The sequence below is a fragment of the Phalacrocorax aristotelis genome, chromosome W (assembly GCF_949628215.1).
Source record: "Phalacrocorax aristotelis chromosome W, bGulAri2.1, whole genome shotgun sequence".
Lineage (NCBI taxonomy): Eukaryota > Metazoa > Chordata > Aves > Suliformes > Phalacrocoracidae > Phalacrocorax > Phalacrocorax aristotelis.
In genome coordinates this window covers 28,038,557-28,055,171 of record NC_134310.1, presented here as the reverse complement: position 1 = coordinate 28,055,171, position 16,615 = coordinate 28,038,557, and the positions used below count along the sequence as shown (strand labels likewise).

The 16,615-nt window shown below is 46.0% G+C and overlaps 2 protein-coding genes and 1 long non-coding RNA gene across 3 annotated transcripts; 2 read left to right on the top strand and 1 right to left on the bottom strand.

The window, feature by feature from the left end:
• Positions 1-6,749: 6,749 nt before the first annotated feature.
• TMEM38A (transmembrane protein 38A) lies at positions 6,750-13,506 on the bottom strand. The gene is made up of 6 exons (XM_075077460.1): positions 13,266-13,506; positions 10,918-11,074; positions 10,149-10,333; positions 9,422-9,509; positions 9,198-9,315; positions 6,750-8,884 (listed from the first exon to the last, which is right to left on the bottom strand). Exons 1-6 carry the CDS (start codon positions 13,387-13,389, stop codon positions 8,666-8,668), a joined length of 891 nt encoding a protein of 296 aa, XP_074933561.1. The 5' UTR covers positions 13,390-13,506; the 3' UTR covers positions 6,750-8,665.
• On the top strand, positions 8,760-11,449 carry LOC142049618 (uncharacterized). Its single transcript, XR_012657796.1, has 2 exons — positions 8,760-8,850; positions 10,801-11,449. It is a non-coding gene; the product is annotated as an uncharacterized LOC142049618 (long non-coding RNA).
• Positions 13,507-13,517: 11 nt separating the features above from the next.
• Positions 13,518-16,025, top strand: SMIM7 (small integral membrane protein 7). Its single transcript, XM_075077461.1, has 5 exons — positions 13,518-13,648; positions 13,739-13,780; positions 13,886-13,938; positions 14,616-14,706; positions 15,286-16,025. Exons 1-5 carry the CDS (start codon positions 13,623-13,625, stop codon positions 15,299-15,301), a joined length of 228 nt encoding a protein of 75 aa, XP_074933562.1. The 5' UTR covers positions 13,518-13,622; the 3' UTR covers positions 15,302-16,025.
• The last annotated feature ends 590 nt before the right edge of the window (positions 16,026-16,615 follow it).

The window sequence follows — 16,615 nt, the reverse complement described above, 5'->3', positions numbered from 1 at the left end:
AAATTTAAGAGAAGCCAAGAAGACAAAGCAAGCAGGAGCAAAGACGAGCACATACACGCACCCGAACACAAGCACGAGTGCTCACTCGCAGCGCCCACATGCATGCACCCTCTCCTCTTCACTGATACACGGGTCTCGTATTTGTGGATACTTTTCACACCTGCAAAATTAAAAGACATGGGGAATATAAAGGATATTTTTCTCCTTATATATGTTTTATTGTACGAGATTATAATTTCTTCAGAACTGGAATAGTCTTTCCCCCAAATTATGTAAACATTCATGGCATCATGTGATAAAGTAGTACAAGAGGGAATGCTAAAATTAGGTTGGGGAATGGCTGTATCTGCAGCTTTCCTTGGGACTGTTCTAAGTGAAAAGTGATCACTAGTGAAGCCTGTGCCAGCGTCAGATGAGGCAGGGGCTCCCTTGGGTTAGGAATTATCCTGTCTACACTTCTGTCCAACAGGGAGCAAGCGTAATACCCCTGGAATAATTCATTAGCTCTCACCAAGGTTGTGGTAGTTGCGGCAAATCCTTTTATCGCTTTACACTCCAGCCCTCACGAATTCCGAACTTCACAGTGAGAGAGCAGGTTTAACTTATAGCCCTGTCTTTTGGTGAAAATCCAATCACACGTCACATCCTTCATCCCAAAACTGTCCCTGAAAATACATGAGGCCTACCGCAACTTGGACAGGTGGTGTAGGTAAACTCTTAACGCTAGCTGTGTCCTTGTATGCCCGCTAATTCCAGATCGTCTGCAGTTCTCACACATTCCTTCCAGAAACTCAGCTGTAACCGTTCCTGTAAATGCTTTAAATGCTTCTGCTTAGGCTGGAAACACCTCACTGTCCAAACAGCATCACGTTATTCTCTACTGGAGGAGATGCTGCAGCATTTTCTTTCTTTGGAAGGCACTTTTTGTGGAATTGAGAGCCCATCTAAGCCTGTGTTTTCTTATTTAGAAATGGAGACAGAGTGAATTGCTTTTCAGAAGGAGAAACTGAGATTTATAGTTCCCGAAAACCTGAGTCATTGCAACCCGCTGCCAGTTACCACTTCAGGAGCTCAGTCTGGCAACTGTGTCCCAGTAGGCAGAGGAAATGGGAAATATTTGGATCTTGTCCAAGAAGAAAAGTTCTTCAGAAATATTTCTTGCTGTTAGAGTGGTGGTTGGGAATCAAACGTGTGTTGCCCAGGGTTTCGAGGAAGCCTGCGAACCTTGCTGTGTTGTGTGCAGACAGGCGCTGCGCTGCACCGGCCGCTTCTTGCAGGCTGGTGCCTAGGCTGAACTTGGCTTCACTGCAAATTAGTTCCTGAACTAATGCCGAATTCTGCCATCTCTGACGTGTTCTAAGCACAAATGGGTTGTGACAGAATAAAGCTGTCTATAAAATGCAGCAGATCATAGGCATCTTCACTTTGAAATGAAGCTGCAAGCTTACAGCTTCTCGCTAAGCACAGTGGTCTCAGCACATTAATGCTTTGCAGACTCTAGCAGAGAGGGTGCCTGATGCATTCAGCAGCTTTAGGACTTCTCAGCTTATTTACCTGAAAAAAAATGACCTGGTGAAGATTTGGACCAGGCTGGAGGGCTGGAAAGGAAGAGGAACCATCTTCCCACAGAGAAGATCCCAGCGTGTATCTGGACTGAAGCTCATGCTGCTGTCTGGACTCCCTGAGCTCTCCTCAGCAGAGCCTGCTCTTAGAGGAGATGACTAATGGCAATGAACACCAGTCAGTGGTGTGTCTCTCCAGAAGGCTGCCTCGATCCTTCTTTCAGGGAAGGCCTGGGAAAATTGCAGCTACTTTGACAGGAACAGTAGGCGATGGCTGACTGTCTGCACTGAGATGCAGTGGAACTTCACCGCATCCTGGAGCGATCCATCTGTATTTGAAGAGGACAGGTATCTCTATAGCAACCGGTGTTTGTCACTTGGCCAGAATCCCCAGGGTCCCTTTCTAAGGCACTAAATGTCCTCCCTGTTAGGTGCTGTACACCTGAGGTCCCTTTGTTCGCTGCCTCTGACTATTTTAGAAATACTCATCTGTGTATCTTAGCATCAGGTAACCCTAGCAGTGCTAGTATCATTTATGGTTTAGGCCCTCTCAGCCATTTAAAGTAGGTTTCTTAATACCCAGGGAGCATGCCTACACCCTGTCACTATTTGCTTTGCCTTCTGTCAAGCTGTGCAAGAGTGAATTTACTAAAAGGCTTTTAAACTGTGCACGATGAATATTTACTACTTTTTGGCTACATTTGGGCTGGGGTACCATCCCCAGGTGAGCAGCATATGGGAAAAGGTAGAAAGAAAAATTTGATAATTTACAAGCTCAAAGGCAGGAAACCGCAGCTGTCAACAGAGATCAAGTGGAAAAATAACATCTTTGTCCGAATGCCCTTGGAATGCACAGGGAGAGAGAGTAACTGGTGCAACCATCTCAGCAGAGGCCCTAACGGACTAGGTGTCTCCATCTCACAAGAAATGCTGCTTTCACCATGTCCTGTGGAAACAGAGATGGTGCCAACAGATACACTCACTCGGAACCACTTTCTGCTTCCCCATTTTCTCACAGGAGACCATCATCTATAATTTCTGTAGCTTTTTGCCTTTTCCTGGAAACAGAAGTGAGAGTGTCGGTGAAAACCAGTATCAGCCAGAGCAGCTGCTGTGGTTTTTCTGTTTCTTTCATGAAATGAGATTTGAGGCTGGTGTCTCTCCTTGTCTGTACTCCCTCCGTCCCTCTGGCATACAGAGGAATAATTAAAGAAAAATTAGTAATCTGTATTTATGGGATCCTTTTTTGCAGACAATATTTGATTAATCTCCACAGTCATCTAGCCAAATAGGAGGAGATTAACTGACATCCTAATCTATCATAAATCAAACGGGCAGGGAGATGAAGCGTCTTACCTTAAGAGACAAACATTACAGAGAGCCTACCTTAGGGTTTAGCCTACATTCGTCTAAATCTAATTTAAGCCAATATTAGGACTCTAAAGTCATGGATTTTTAGACTGTTCTTCGAGGCACTGCGATGTGTGGCGTGCTCTATGCATCTCACACTGCATACACCCGGCGTTATTACTGATTACACCAGTTCTTGTCACTAACAGAGAAAATTAGCTCGCTCACTGCTTCGAGCAGTTGGTTGCAGTGGGACCAGAAGTCCCCAACCAGCAGTTCTTTTTTTGGAAAGTCAAGATCTGCCAGCTCGATTGAGAAGCGTCAGGGGCTGGGATAATTGGAAAAGCAGCGGCTTGGTTTCTACAGGAATGCAGCATGTGTGTTATGGTTTCTGGTGAGCTTTCTGTAATTTGCAGATCAAAACCAAACAAAAGCGACCAACCAAATCTTCTCCAGGGCCATTCTGGATTTCCTCAGGCTATAAAAACGTTCAAGCCTCTAAACATATCAGACCTGTTTTCCTGCATTCCACGTCTGTAGCCTACATGTACCCTAAAGCTAAGATGAAAACACTATCTCACGCTGATTCTTCCTAAAAGGTTACATCTGCAAGCTCTCTAAAACATTTCCTCCCCGAATTCTCTGTTGGAACATAAAGGAAACAGATAAGAGTCATGCTAGAAAATATTATAACTGGTACTTTTTCTCGGGTTAATGTGTGGAAGATGCAAATGCACAAGTGTAAAAGAGAGACCGGACTCAAAGATATTAATGAATGTAGATCTGAGCGCTACTGACATCTCCTTTTTGTCAGAAATTTCATCACAGAGCTGAAGTGAGTAGCAACTGTGAGTCACGATGGCAGCGTGGGCTCTGGCATGATAGGGAACTTGTTTTCTCACCGTCTGTCTGTTCCATCATCCCCCAACAGCTTGCTCACAGACTGCTGCCTTTACAGACCACATGAGAGCAGGATTAAATTCTTAGCTGGGAGGTAATTTTGTGGGTGTTTACCAAGTAAGAACCACACTGTTGGTGCCTGATGAAATCCAAACCCCTTTAATTGGCCTTTCCTTACTGTGGATGGGACAAACCAGATTCCCTTGGGACCAGCAGTAAGAGTATCCTAATGAGGCAAATCTCAGCCCTCTGTGTGCGGAGTGACTGTCTCAGCTTTGGTATCAACAGCCTATTTTCTCCATTGCTAGTCGTTTGCCTTGTCAGTATTCTGTCTTCCTAGCAGAGACGGAAGAAGCTCATACTAAATCCAAGCTGTCTTTGTGAGCTTTCTAGAAAATCTTTCATAGATGTATATTCTGATTTCCCATTATTTTGGCAAAGAATTAAAGTATCTTGAGAGAAAAATCCTTGCTGTGGCAAAAAGCTGGGTATCTAAGGTTGTAGGGGATGCCATGCTAAACCAGCCTCACCTGCCATATAGTCATCGACCCTGTGCCTTACAGTAACCAGTGAGGTCCTTTAAAAAATAGCACAAAAACTGTAAAGCAGACAATTATAGCTAAGGGCCCGAATAAAGATGTGCTACTGTGAAATGCAGAAAGCTGTCATTTTTAATGCTTCTGTGATCCTGTGTGCTATTTGGGCTGGCACTCTCGGCCCTGATGTAGCTCTTTACACCTTTAAAGCACCGTACAGCCAGGAGATAGGCTGCAGGAAGAAGCAGCAGGCGTTTGGCAGCTGATCACCTGGCAAGTGTTAAAAGGAACAGCTTCTCTGTTGCTCAGGAGATGGCCAAGGTAACATCCATCTTTATCTTCTGGGTCTTTCCGCTCAGCTGGATTATTTAATTTAGTTATTCTTTGGGCGAAACGTGGAAGAATGTACATGCTGTCATTAATAAGTAAAAGGAAAAGGGGAAAACAAGAGCATGGTTGCTCTAGCTTGGTGCTCTAGTGGGTTGGCTTTGCCCTTTCTCACAGAAGCCCTTCAGTACAGAAATTCTTTCCTTTGGCCTCCCATTTTTTTCACTTCCATGAAGAATTATTGACATTTTCTGTAAATCTATCCTAGGTTTTGTGGTTTTTTTCTACAAACACAGTAAGGGCTGTAGAGCTTTCCCTGTCTGCGAAGCTGATCTGCAACAATGCAAAAGCTGTGGACACTTGGTTTGGCTCACCCTCTGTACCAGAAAAAGGAAACCTGTCAATCAACAAGAAATGCTGAGAGCAGCAACTGAAACACGTTGCTTTTTCCATCGGGCAACCAGGGCCTCTTTGAGGATTAAACCTATTGCTAAATATAACTCCATGTCACTAGAGTTAGTATCAGGAGTTATCAGATCAGAACATCTTTGGAGGGAATGACGTCTGCCCTGTGGAAGTCTAAGCCCCGGCATGTTTCTCTGCTACCCTGTGCTGCCGCAGTTTGGAGCCGGGAATACTCTGCACAGCCAGCACAGCGTGGGACTCTTGAGACATTGTAGGATTTTTCAAAGCACTCGAAATACCTACTCTCATCCGCCTGCTCTTGTTTATTGTTCCACCCAGGTCCTGAGCAAAATTTGTTCTAACACCGAAATGGATGTCACAGGAGAGGAGAATGGTTGAGCCACAGGAAACATCCTAGTGCTTTTTTCTGAAGGCTTTTTTTAATATGCATAAGGCTTGCACTGACCCTCTTTCCCACTGGTTGGATCATACAGAGACTTTAAATCCCACACTCCAATGCAACTTATATTCTCAACCACTCTGATAAATTAAGGAGGATTAATAACATTTTAAGAGTTAGATCTTGGGGGGTGTGTGTGTGAAACCCTTCAGAAAATAAATAGCCCTCTGCAGGTCCTCATTCAGTGAGCCAGGTCGATCAACTGCGCCATGCTTTCCTCATCGCTCCCAGCTCTGTGCCACAGAAGTTAATCCATCCCTCTAGGAAATGCCCAGGCACCATTTTCATTCTGGTTGGAGCAGAGTCTTAAGGAAGAAGCGTATGCACAGGTAAATTAGGGCTTCCCAGAAGTGTAGCGGCAGCCCTGTAGAACCCTGTGTCCCTGCAGGAATGGTTAAAATATGCTGCTTTTTGAAAGAGCCATCTTTGCTTCTTGGGATGAAGGACGCCTCTCTGGAATTGCACTAAAGACTACCAGTGCTGAGCCATGGAAATTCAAGAAAGGTTCCATATCTCTCACCATGAAAGGCTTCACTAAATGAAACCTGTGACTCTTCGTTATGGCAGTTGTCTTCTCAGTACTAATCCCGTTCCAGATACAGTACTCCGAGGGCGTACAGAGCTTTAATTTTAACATCCCTTGGAATATTTCTCCTCTCTGTTCCTGGTTAGCAGCTATGATTTGACTTACTCCAAAAGACTTTGAAGAGCAAGGACTCTGGCGCTTAGAAAGCAGCAGCTAACAGTAGCAGGCCCAATAAATACTCATGCTTGTTCAAAGCATCTTGATTTTTTTCAGTTTTAAATAGAAATACTGAAACTCCATGTAAATATGCTAGAATTGTGTGGGTGTGGTTGTACTGGCCTGTGTGTGCTTACTTGTCCCAGGTGAATGTCCTCCTCCCTCTTACAGAGACAAAAGGAAAGGCAGAGTTAACTCGTATTAACACCAAAGGGAGTTCGTTTCCTTATTTCCCTCCCCGAAACCTCAGAAAGTCCGCTTGGACGACAACACAACAACAAAAGCTACGACCGTTTACCGTGTTATTTCCATTTATAACGTGCGCAGGCATACGTACTTGTAGGACATACCAAAGCTTGAGCTCTCTCTCCACTTCGTGTCATTTTGTCCTCAGGCCAAGGAGACTTTAAGTAGATCAAGGAGTGTGTGGCTTCTGAGACCAACGAGAGTAAAAGAAACACGCATAGTTCCTCAAGTGCCAGCGGACAATCAGAGTCACTTCACAATTTTTATTTGTTGACAGCTTTTATAAAACAAAATTCCCCTTGAATCAGACATCTTGTAAAACATTTAGTCTTGCGCATGCTAGTGAGACATCAGGTTTCAGTAGACCAGCATCTGCAGAACCAGACCGTTGAGTTGTCAGGTAGAACTCCAGTTTTCTACTGACAGGGAGGGAAACTCACAAAATTAAGGCACTGTCAAAACCTAAGCCCACAAATCATTTGCCCCTTTTGTACTGGCTTTCATCTGGTTGTAGACAAGATTACTTTTTTTTTTAAATTATTTTTAATTAACTGTCAATTTCAATTTTGAACAGGGACTCACAAACAAAAAAATAAAAACACTTTTCTTAAACCCTCTGATTCATATTCCCAGTGGCAAGATGATGGCAGCAAACCTTATTGCTAGGGATGGTGACGTGCTGCTCAGCTGAACGCCCTGTGCCGCAGCCCCACGCATGGCATTTTCACCACACTGATCCCAGCCCTCGGCGATTACATAAACCTCAGAACCTGGTCTTTTGGGTGCGATGCTTAAGATGAGACTTTTAAGAACAAAATCAGTTATAAGAAGAGCTTCAAACTAGTCTAAAAGCCAGTATTTGCTAAGCAGAACATGAACGAACTGACAGACTCCTCCCTGAGCCATGCAAGGCATTTCATATTCTTCTTCACTCATCGGGCACAAGCTGCTCTCACAGACCAGTAGTTTGGCTGAAAGGGACCTACAAAGGATAATCGATATCTTCAGCTGGTGAGCTTTTATCAGTCTTTTCCAGTGGTTTTAATCGGCTGGTGTGAAATCTGCTTCTTCAGCCTCTATATCTTAATTTAAGGATATAGGCAATGTTCCTTCCTGCATCCAGGGAGGAGTGTTCAGGCTGTCCTTCCGCACACCAAAGTCACTGCTTCAAGCACAAACCAGCACGTAGCTGTGGGCTTAGGACCATACTCCAAAGTATCCAGTTCTCTATAGAAAGATGCAACATTTTAAAAAAGCCCGTTTCAGGTCCATGACGTTGGTGCCCTGGCAATTATAAATAAATAGTAATAAATACTTATTTACACTCACACACCCTTCTTGTATCCCACGGGATTACAAACAAAGCAGAACCATGCTTCTTCCCTAGTTAAATATGATCAGGGTTGAGGTGGGACACGCTATTGTTAACAACGTGCAGCAACGCTACACAACGGTTTAGAATAATAACGGTACCAATATGTAGCACTCGGAGCATTTCACAGCTTCAAAGCTCTTGCAAACACAGACTTAGTTAAGGAAGTGACAATGTTCTATTCATTAAGAATCAGAGGGAACTTGGGTGAGAGGAACGGAGTTTGGCTAGGACGCCAGCGTCGGTGTCCTTATTGCCTGTAGAATGTCACATTAACTGGAGATATGGCAGATGTGGGAGCTAGGAGAAATTAGATCAGGCTCATATAAGACCATTTAATTTCCTCGAGTATGAAATCCAATTTCCACATTGATTGCGTCTAAACAGTTTGTTGTTTCGGTGGACATCAAAAAGGTCAATGAAGACTCAAAGGAACTTAGAGGAGTTGCGGGAGCACAAACCATTTCCTCCATTCATAAATAAACACAGTGAAAGATTTTACATCAGTTGAAAGTGCTGCATCATAATTGCTGACAGCTTGGGAACTGGCACCCACTTATCATCCTGGCACAAATCTACCAATCCCTGAAAATATTAGCAGCACAGAGAGCACAAATGAAATTCAGGGACCCGCCTGGCAGTGTCTTGGCTTCCACCTCTCCTCTGGAGTCTGAGAGAGGGCTAGAGGATAAAGGAGGTCACAGGTGGCTCCAAGACTCAGCTCTGGAAGAATTTCCTTGGCCTATTTACCATGCGATTGCTTTTTTATTCAGCTTTTTTTGCTTTCCGTTTCCTTGTGCCTTCATTTAGCTCCTCTTTTGACTTTGCAGGAGGCGGAGGATGGGATGCCTCATGGGAGGCCCCGTGCTGATCATGACGATGACTCGTGTGTCCACTGGAAACAGAGCCAAAGAACACCGGGCAGACAAAGCTTTCCACTGGGGCAAAAGGTGAGGCGTGAGAGTGAGTTGCTGTCATGAAAACCTGCCATGCAACAGTGAACGCTTAGGTTAAAGATCATGTACACCAGCTATGAAATACTAGCTAGTGAGGAGCATTCCCCTTACCCCGGATGAAAGTCCCTATTGCTACATGACTCAAGGCTGTATCACAAGGATCTTCTACCATACTGCCTATATGATGGAGAATTTAGCCTGGAATCTCCTGAGCAGATCTTCCCCGGTATCCACAGCCAATGCCTTCAGTAGCGGCTTAGGAAGGTGAACACCCCCAGTTTAAGCCCGGGCCCTTTCTCTGGTTCTGTAGATTTGTAGCAGCACACCCGCTGTTAACTTACCTTGCAAACTATCATGAACATGGTGAAAAAGAAGATGAGGTTGGCTTCAGAGATAGGGAGCCAGTGGGTTTGTTGCAGAGTGAAGAGGATTGTGCCATACAGGCTAGCCTTTGTGGGGCTAGGAGAGAAATAAAGAAGTTTTCTAGGAGGTTTGCATCCAGTCCTGAATGGCTCTTTAAATTCCATTTTTGGTCTGACAGAGAATTTACAGGCTACCTACTTACAAGGACATATGAAGAATTTCGTTTGTTTCTGGCTTCCAGACCCCACGCAGCAGTTGCTCCAAGTTAGACAGCAAGGCAACACCAGAACCTGTGAAACAGTAAAAGTGAACAGCTAGAACTGCCACACCAGAAGAGAGCTCTGCTCTCTCTTCTACATCCCCAGGGGATGAGGACAACCTAAGGGGAACAAAAGGTTCATGACATCCTTCCCAAATTTAAAAGAAGTTAGCCTAAAACAACAGAGGAGGGCGAACGCTTTCTAGACTTCCTGTAAAGTGTTTCCTGATGCAGGGAAGGGGTTTTTCCCTCAGTTCCATTTACTGATGTTCAAATCTTGCTCAAAACAAAAGCTAAAGGAAAACTGACTGGGCTCTTTCTACACTGATAGAACCCACCTTGAAAAGATACAGGCGAGGCCAGAGACAGTAGAACACAGGAGAAAGAATAAAGAATCCCTGAATTCTACACCCATATTTAACAGGGACTCCAGTTCTTCGTGCCTCCCTTAAAGTTAGACGATGACTCAGCTGATGACCATTCTGCGAGCATGAATAAATACCGGTGTTCCAGGGAACTTGATTGATTGGAGCCAGCTGACCACATCCCCTGACCAGCCTGCCGCTCGGCACTGCGTGATCCGGTCACCTTAAGCTTCACTCACAGATCCTCCCATCCCTCCCCACAGGGCTGGGTGCCTCCCTGCTGTTAGGAGTATCTCATGTTTCACCTTTGACCCATCCAGTAGCCATCATAATGAACCAGCCGTGGTGGTAACGGTGATGAGCGTGGTGGACCCCAGCCGCAATTTTGCGAACTCTGACCACCTCCTTCATTGCCACGAAGATGAGCTTCATAGGCAGAAAGCTAACACACTTGTAGAAGAGGTTCATGGGACAGAAGAATATCAAATACCTGGAACAAAACCACCAAGAGTTTAAGGACCCATTCGTTTGCCCTGACCCGGGACGTATAGAGAGGATTAGGAGTGCTGTGGTGTTAGCCAGAATTATGTCAGGGAGAAGGAGACGCTGATTCTGTCATGCAGAAGCACATGCAACCCATATGCATTTGAGGAAATTAAACTTGGAGTAAATGTGGTTAATTTGTGCACATTTCACTAACATGACGAAGAAAATGCCCCTGAATCTTCAGCGTGTGCCACTCCTCTGCGATACGTGGTATCCGTGCAGCGCGTGCTGCTTTGCGGTTTGGCCACGGTTCAGCTGGGGCTGCTATGAATAGAAATGCCCGGTGATGGGACTGGACTGGACCCAACCCATATAATCAGAGCATTAGGCAACTGCTCAGAGGAACTGGAAGCTAGATCTAGGAATACGAAAGACTTACAGACTACCTTACTCCACTTCTTCTTTCCCCAGTTAATCCAAGCAAGATAATACACGTGTGTCACACAAACCTCCCTTCACGCCAATGGTTCTGTACACAGCTGGCGGTGTCTCGTGCTTAATAAATTGAGTGAAGTGCAGAATACTCACCAGACCGCTGTGGCCAGGATGACACTGGAGTTGTTACTGAAGTAATCAATAGGTGATTCTCCAAGTAACAGATCAGCAAGTATGTAACTTCCAAAGCAGTGGAGCATAGCACAAAGCCAGGAGGCGAAAGGGCTCTTACGAGACATCTCCACAGCTCCTGTGAAGCAAATTCTAAATGAGAAGACGGATGCAGCAAATAAGCAGAAACTTTGAGACCCTCTAAGAAAGAGGCTTGCGGTGCACATTCTCCAACAAAATAAGTCAAAGAAAAGGGCTTGTAAAACAAATTACAAAAATGTGGATTCTGTGAAGCCTGAACAAGTACCAGATATTGTCAAGAAATTATACATGCGATTGTAGTTGCAGGCCCCCTGGAAGGTTTCAATGAACAGAGTCATTAGCAGTTTATGAATTGGCTAAGAGTTTATCTCCTCTATTTGCTGCCACTTACTGCAATCAGAAAGAACATTTTTCCCTTGAAATCAATGTATTTTTACAGCCCAAAAATAAAACGCATACTAGTACCATTCTCTCCATTGCTTCACCCTGGGTCCCCTCTAGAATTCATGAACAATCTGTTCAGCTCTTTCATTCATAAGGTAACTTGTAAAAATAGAACAGTAGTTCTTAATCTTTATTTGAAAGAAGAGGATTTAAGTAGTCTTCCCGCTCCTGTACTTGTTTGGAAATGCCCTTTGAAAATATGATTAAGTATTTATTATTTGGTAATACATTACAGTCTCCTCCCACAACCTTCTATTGCCTTTTTTTTATTCCTCTAGCCATTTTCATATCCACCTCTGTACTTCTTTGAGGAAGTCTCTCCAGAACATCAGTTCCGTAGACATGTTTCATGGCCTTAAGCTGCTCCAGAGTTCTTTGTGCAGTGTTTCAGATACCAAGCTCTGTTCAGTAAGGCAGGAATAGGCAGTCAGAAGGGAGAATGCTAAAATGTTATGTCACCATTACTAAGAGGGGCCTACCTTAAATAGCAGTAAGTGAATCAGCATATGGTAAAGCTATGACTGCTCACACTCTTCCATCCTCAGAGACATTTGAACCAGTTGAAAACACAGCGAGACGGCTGCAGCAGCCATGATACGAAGCTGGTTCTATAGGAACCTGAGGTTTCGTATGAGGCTTAAATTTAGTAACACTTGTTTTCCCTTTGGCTCCATGAAGCCATGCTGTCTCCAAGGAGGAAACACAACATTACTGTCCTGACACTGATCTTCAGCCTAGGAGCTGTGGGATGAAGCAGTGTAGCACTCTAGTGAAAAGGACACCCCAGCCGTATCCAGTCCAAGTGGATTACTGGGCTTACATATTTTTAAAAGCTATTTCCATAGGGGTTGCCTGTTAACTGCTCTGTTCAGGACTTAATGCTGGGAGACAGCTGTAAGTGATCGGGCCTCAAAAACCCAGCACTTCTGTTTACATGGAGCTTAAATAGAACAGAATGTAGATTGTACAGCACAGAGATCTCACAACTGGAGGATTTAAAAGTCATACGAAAGCGGGTTGTTTTTTTCTCCTCAGTCACCAGGCAGTTACACTGAAACCATCCAAAACGGAGCACAAAGAGTGCACACACCATCAAAAATACGGAGAGAAGATGGCATTCAGAAAAGACCAAGGCGCAGTCAGACTGCAACAGCGCAGAAGGTGAAAGCTAAGATGCAGATCTATCGATCTTTACAAGATAAGCCCAGGAGAACAAACAAAGCAAGGTCAATTAGGGTGCCTGAGAACGCATTACTGCGTGGTCTGGAAGGTGGGAAAAAACCCCAAGGTTTTACTGATAGCATTTTTGTATGTAAATAGGGGGAGAGCATTGCCACAAGAATAGCAAAGCCAAGCAGCTGGACAAGAACGCAACACTAGGTCCTGGGACAGCAGCAGAGAAGCGACTGAACTTCTATACTTCCGTGTGGTTGGAATCTAATCTTAAATAAAAAGCACGATTATTCTCCAAAATCAGAGTCACTAGTTCTCGGGGTTTCTTTCTGCTGTATATTTAAACACACGTGTCAGAAGCTCTGGGAAAGCACCGCAGCGAGGCTCTGAGCCCCGAATCCCGTCAGGCACACGGCGCCGCGGCTGCCGGCAGCGCGGAGCGGGCGGGCGGTGTTACCTGCTCACGCACAAGGGAAAATAATGTCAGGTTTATGGCTCAGAAGCCGTGACACGAATGTCACCGCTCTCCCCCAAGGGGCCCCTCAGACCGCGGCCCCCCCGCCCCGCCCGGCCCGGCCCGCCCCCGGCCCTGACTGACGGGGGCCGCTGCGAGGAGGCCGCCGGTTCCCCGCCTCAGCCGGGCCGGGGAAGGGCGCGCGGTTCCCACTCACCATGCTCGTACTTGAGGTAGAGGATGGAGACGATGAAGTAAGCCGTGTCGAAGAGCGGGAAAACGGGCAGGGAGGCGAAGGCGGCCGCCAGCTCCCCGAGCTGCAGGGCTCCCGCCAGCTCCATGGCGCCGCGGCAGCGGGCACCGCCACCCGCCGTGCGGCCCGCACGCCCGCCCGCCGCTCGCCCCGGCCCGCCCCCGGACCCGCCTGCCGGAGGGACGCCCCGGGGCGCGGCCTAGCCTCTAACGGCGCTGTGGCGGCGGGGGAGGCGGGAGCGAGCCCCGGTGCCGCCCCCGGGGAGCGCAGGCGGTGCGGGCAGCGTCCGCCCTTTCCGCTTCCGCCACCGGAGCCGCCGCCATGATCGGGGACCTGCTGCTCTGCGGGTAGCGGGAGCGGGGAGCGGGTGGCCGGCGGCGGCGGCGGCGGCGGCACGGCCGGCCGTGCTTCACGCCCTCTCTCTGTCTCTCCCTTAGGACGCTGCTGATGAACGCCGGAGCCGTGCTCAACTTCAGGCTGTGAGCGGCGGGCAGGGAGGGAGGGAGGGAGGGAGGGAGGCAGGCGCCGGCTCGGGGGGGCTCACCCTGCCTGACACGGACCCCCCCCTTGTCGCTGTCCCGCAGGAGGAGGAGAGACACGGAGGGCTTCGGCGAGGAGTCGAGGGAGCCCACGACCGGTAACAGAGGGCACTCGGGAGCCTCGGAGCGGGTCTGGGCTGCGCCGCTGCCCCCGGAGGGCCGCCCTGCTCGGAACTGTCTAAATACATGCAGGAACGGGCCTTTTCTGAAGGAAATTCTTGGTTAAAGCATTTCCGAGGCACCAAAGTACAAGTTTAACCCCGTTTTATGTGGATGTGAATTACTCCGTGGGTGGAACAACCGGTTTACTAAATTCCAACCTAAAATTTGGCTCCATGATGCTTACGTGCAGGCATGACAAACCCAACTGTTGATCCCAAATTGAGAAGAAATACAAAAATGCACGTTTCTCTTCTGCATTTTTGAACGTAGGTGCCGGTGCTCTGCCTACAACCTGATTCCCATTTTAGATTGTGTACCCGTGTATCTCTTCTTGCTCATTAAAAGTGGCAGGAAACTACAGCAGAGGGCTGCCCTTCCCTTTTTAATTGCGTGAACCCTTTTTATCGTTGTTTATTTTCCCACATGCCCTTAGGAGGGAAGTGCTGAACACAGTATGGATCATTTACCTAAAACTTCGACTTTTCAGTTTTTTGTTCTATGACCTCTTTGGTTTTTTTCTGTGTCAGAATTGTTTTTCAGGCAGTGCTGAGCATGTGACTTGGCAGTGTATTAGGTATTTTTTATGTCAAAGGTTTCTTCTCTTGATTTTTAGGTGATAATATCAGAGAGTTTCTGCTGAGTCTCAGATATTTTCGCATCTTCATTGCCTTGTGGAATGTCTTCATGATGTTCTGCATGATTGTGTAAGTAACGCTGTGCAGCACCTTGTCATTTGTTTACAGGAAGGTGTGTATGTTGGGATTTTTCTCACACATTTCTTTTTGGATCTCTCCCCCACTCTATTGTTCCATAATTCCTTTTCATTTCACTTGTTTGCATGCATCTTCAAAGGGATGTTGGTTGGCCTCCCAGTTCTTCGCTGATGTGGGCACCTGTAGTACATGAAAACCTCTGCCAGTATGTGGGTCATTGAGCCTTAGATACAGTGTTGCTTGTCGTGGGTTGCTTAGGCAAAACGTCATTTGGGTCAGCATTTCAGTTTAACTTCTAGGATGTTTTTCATTTTGTGGGAGGAGAAAACTCACCAAGCAATAGAATGGAATCAACCTTGAGAATAGTCTCTGGAAGCGACAGGTTTTAGGCAGGCTAGTGGGCTGTCTTCTTTTCCCTTCTGTAGCTCTAAGGTCTGATGTGTGGGGGAGCAAAATCGACCTCCAGACGTTCACTAGGGTTCCCAGCTGGAATGGCATTGGCGTGACTGTTAAACAGTGTACCCTGTTCTCATCTGCTGGGTTTTTTTTATTTTCTGTTGCATCCATTAGGTTATTTGGATCTTGAAAGTCATCCACAAACACATCAACTTGGAAGAGACTTTTGAATGGACACCTAACTTTTCTATCAAGTAAAAGATTATAATGCTTTCAAAACACAGCCCTGGGATTGTGGCCTGTTCTTCGGTACAAGCTCCTGCCACGCTCAAGGGACGCGACGCGTTCATCCTCTTCAGCCAGTTGTGTAATAATATGGTGCATGCTGGTTCGCTTGCCGCGGGGGGGGGGATTGAGCCTTCAGGCCCCTGAACCAAAATCTTCGAAGTAAAATTATTTCTATGTTACTGAAATAAAGAGAACTTTAAATTGTTTTGCTAGGCTTAGAGTTCAGCGCAGGGTAGAACTGCAGCATGGCTGAAGACCGCAGTCTTAAAGCTTTGCATTGCTCGTCACTCCCGACGTGTCTGTTAATGTCACCACTGTCCAGGTCACTTGGAAGTTGCACTTCTTGATCCTCATTTTCATATGGTGTGGCTTCTCACTAGTCCATTTAGTTTTGTTGGAGAAATAGAAAAGCATGATTAAGAAGAACTGGATCCTCACCTTCCCATGTTTTTCCAACAAAATGCTTTTTAAATTAAATTTCAAAGATAAGGGTTTTTTTCTAAGCAATATGTAAGGGATTTTGAATAGGAAAAATAGCAAAAATAATTCTATAAACCAATCCTAAGGAATAGTTTTGGAATAATCTTGGGTTTGGTTGAATAAAGTTGTTCTATTTAAGGGTAAAATGTGTATTTGATGCTGTGTTTGTTCCGTTACAGGAGACGTCACTTCAGTATTGGTGTGCTTTGAGAAATTTTAACTAGTCTCGTAACTGTCTGCCTTCTGATATCTTTATTTATATTAAGTTAGCCTCTTTGACCAGCAACTTTTCCCCAGTGTCACCATGATAATCCAGGAGAGTGTGCAGAGTGTTGGGCACTTGCAGCAATTCATTTGACTCACCCTTTTTTGCATTATCTGCACTTTTTTCATGCTTTCTTTTGGGGAAAGATAGTTGGAGGGAAGATGCCTTGTTGTAATGAACATAGAAAAAGGATTCGAGTGTGTTCATTTTGGCATCCAAACAAAATCCAGTGAGTTCATTCCAAGGGGGGGGTTGTTCTTTTACATACACACTTCTTGGAAGACATTTGCTCCATAATATTCATTAAACCAAGTCTCCCCCTGCACCATAAAAGGGAGGGGTGGAACCAGCATTGCCATCTGTGTGTAACCCACTAGAGAGCCCTGGACTCGGCACCGCGGCGCTTGGGCTCGGTTTCCTTCTTCCTTGGAAAAAGGGTTCATCCTGTGCAGAACTGACATGCCGCCTTCT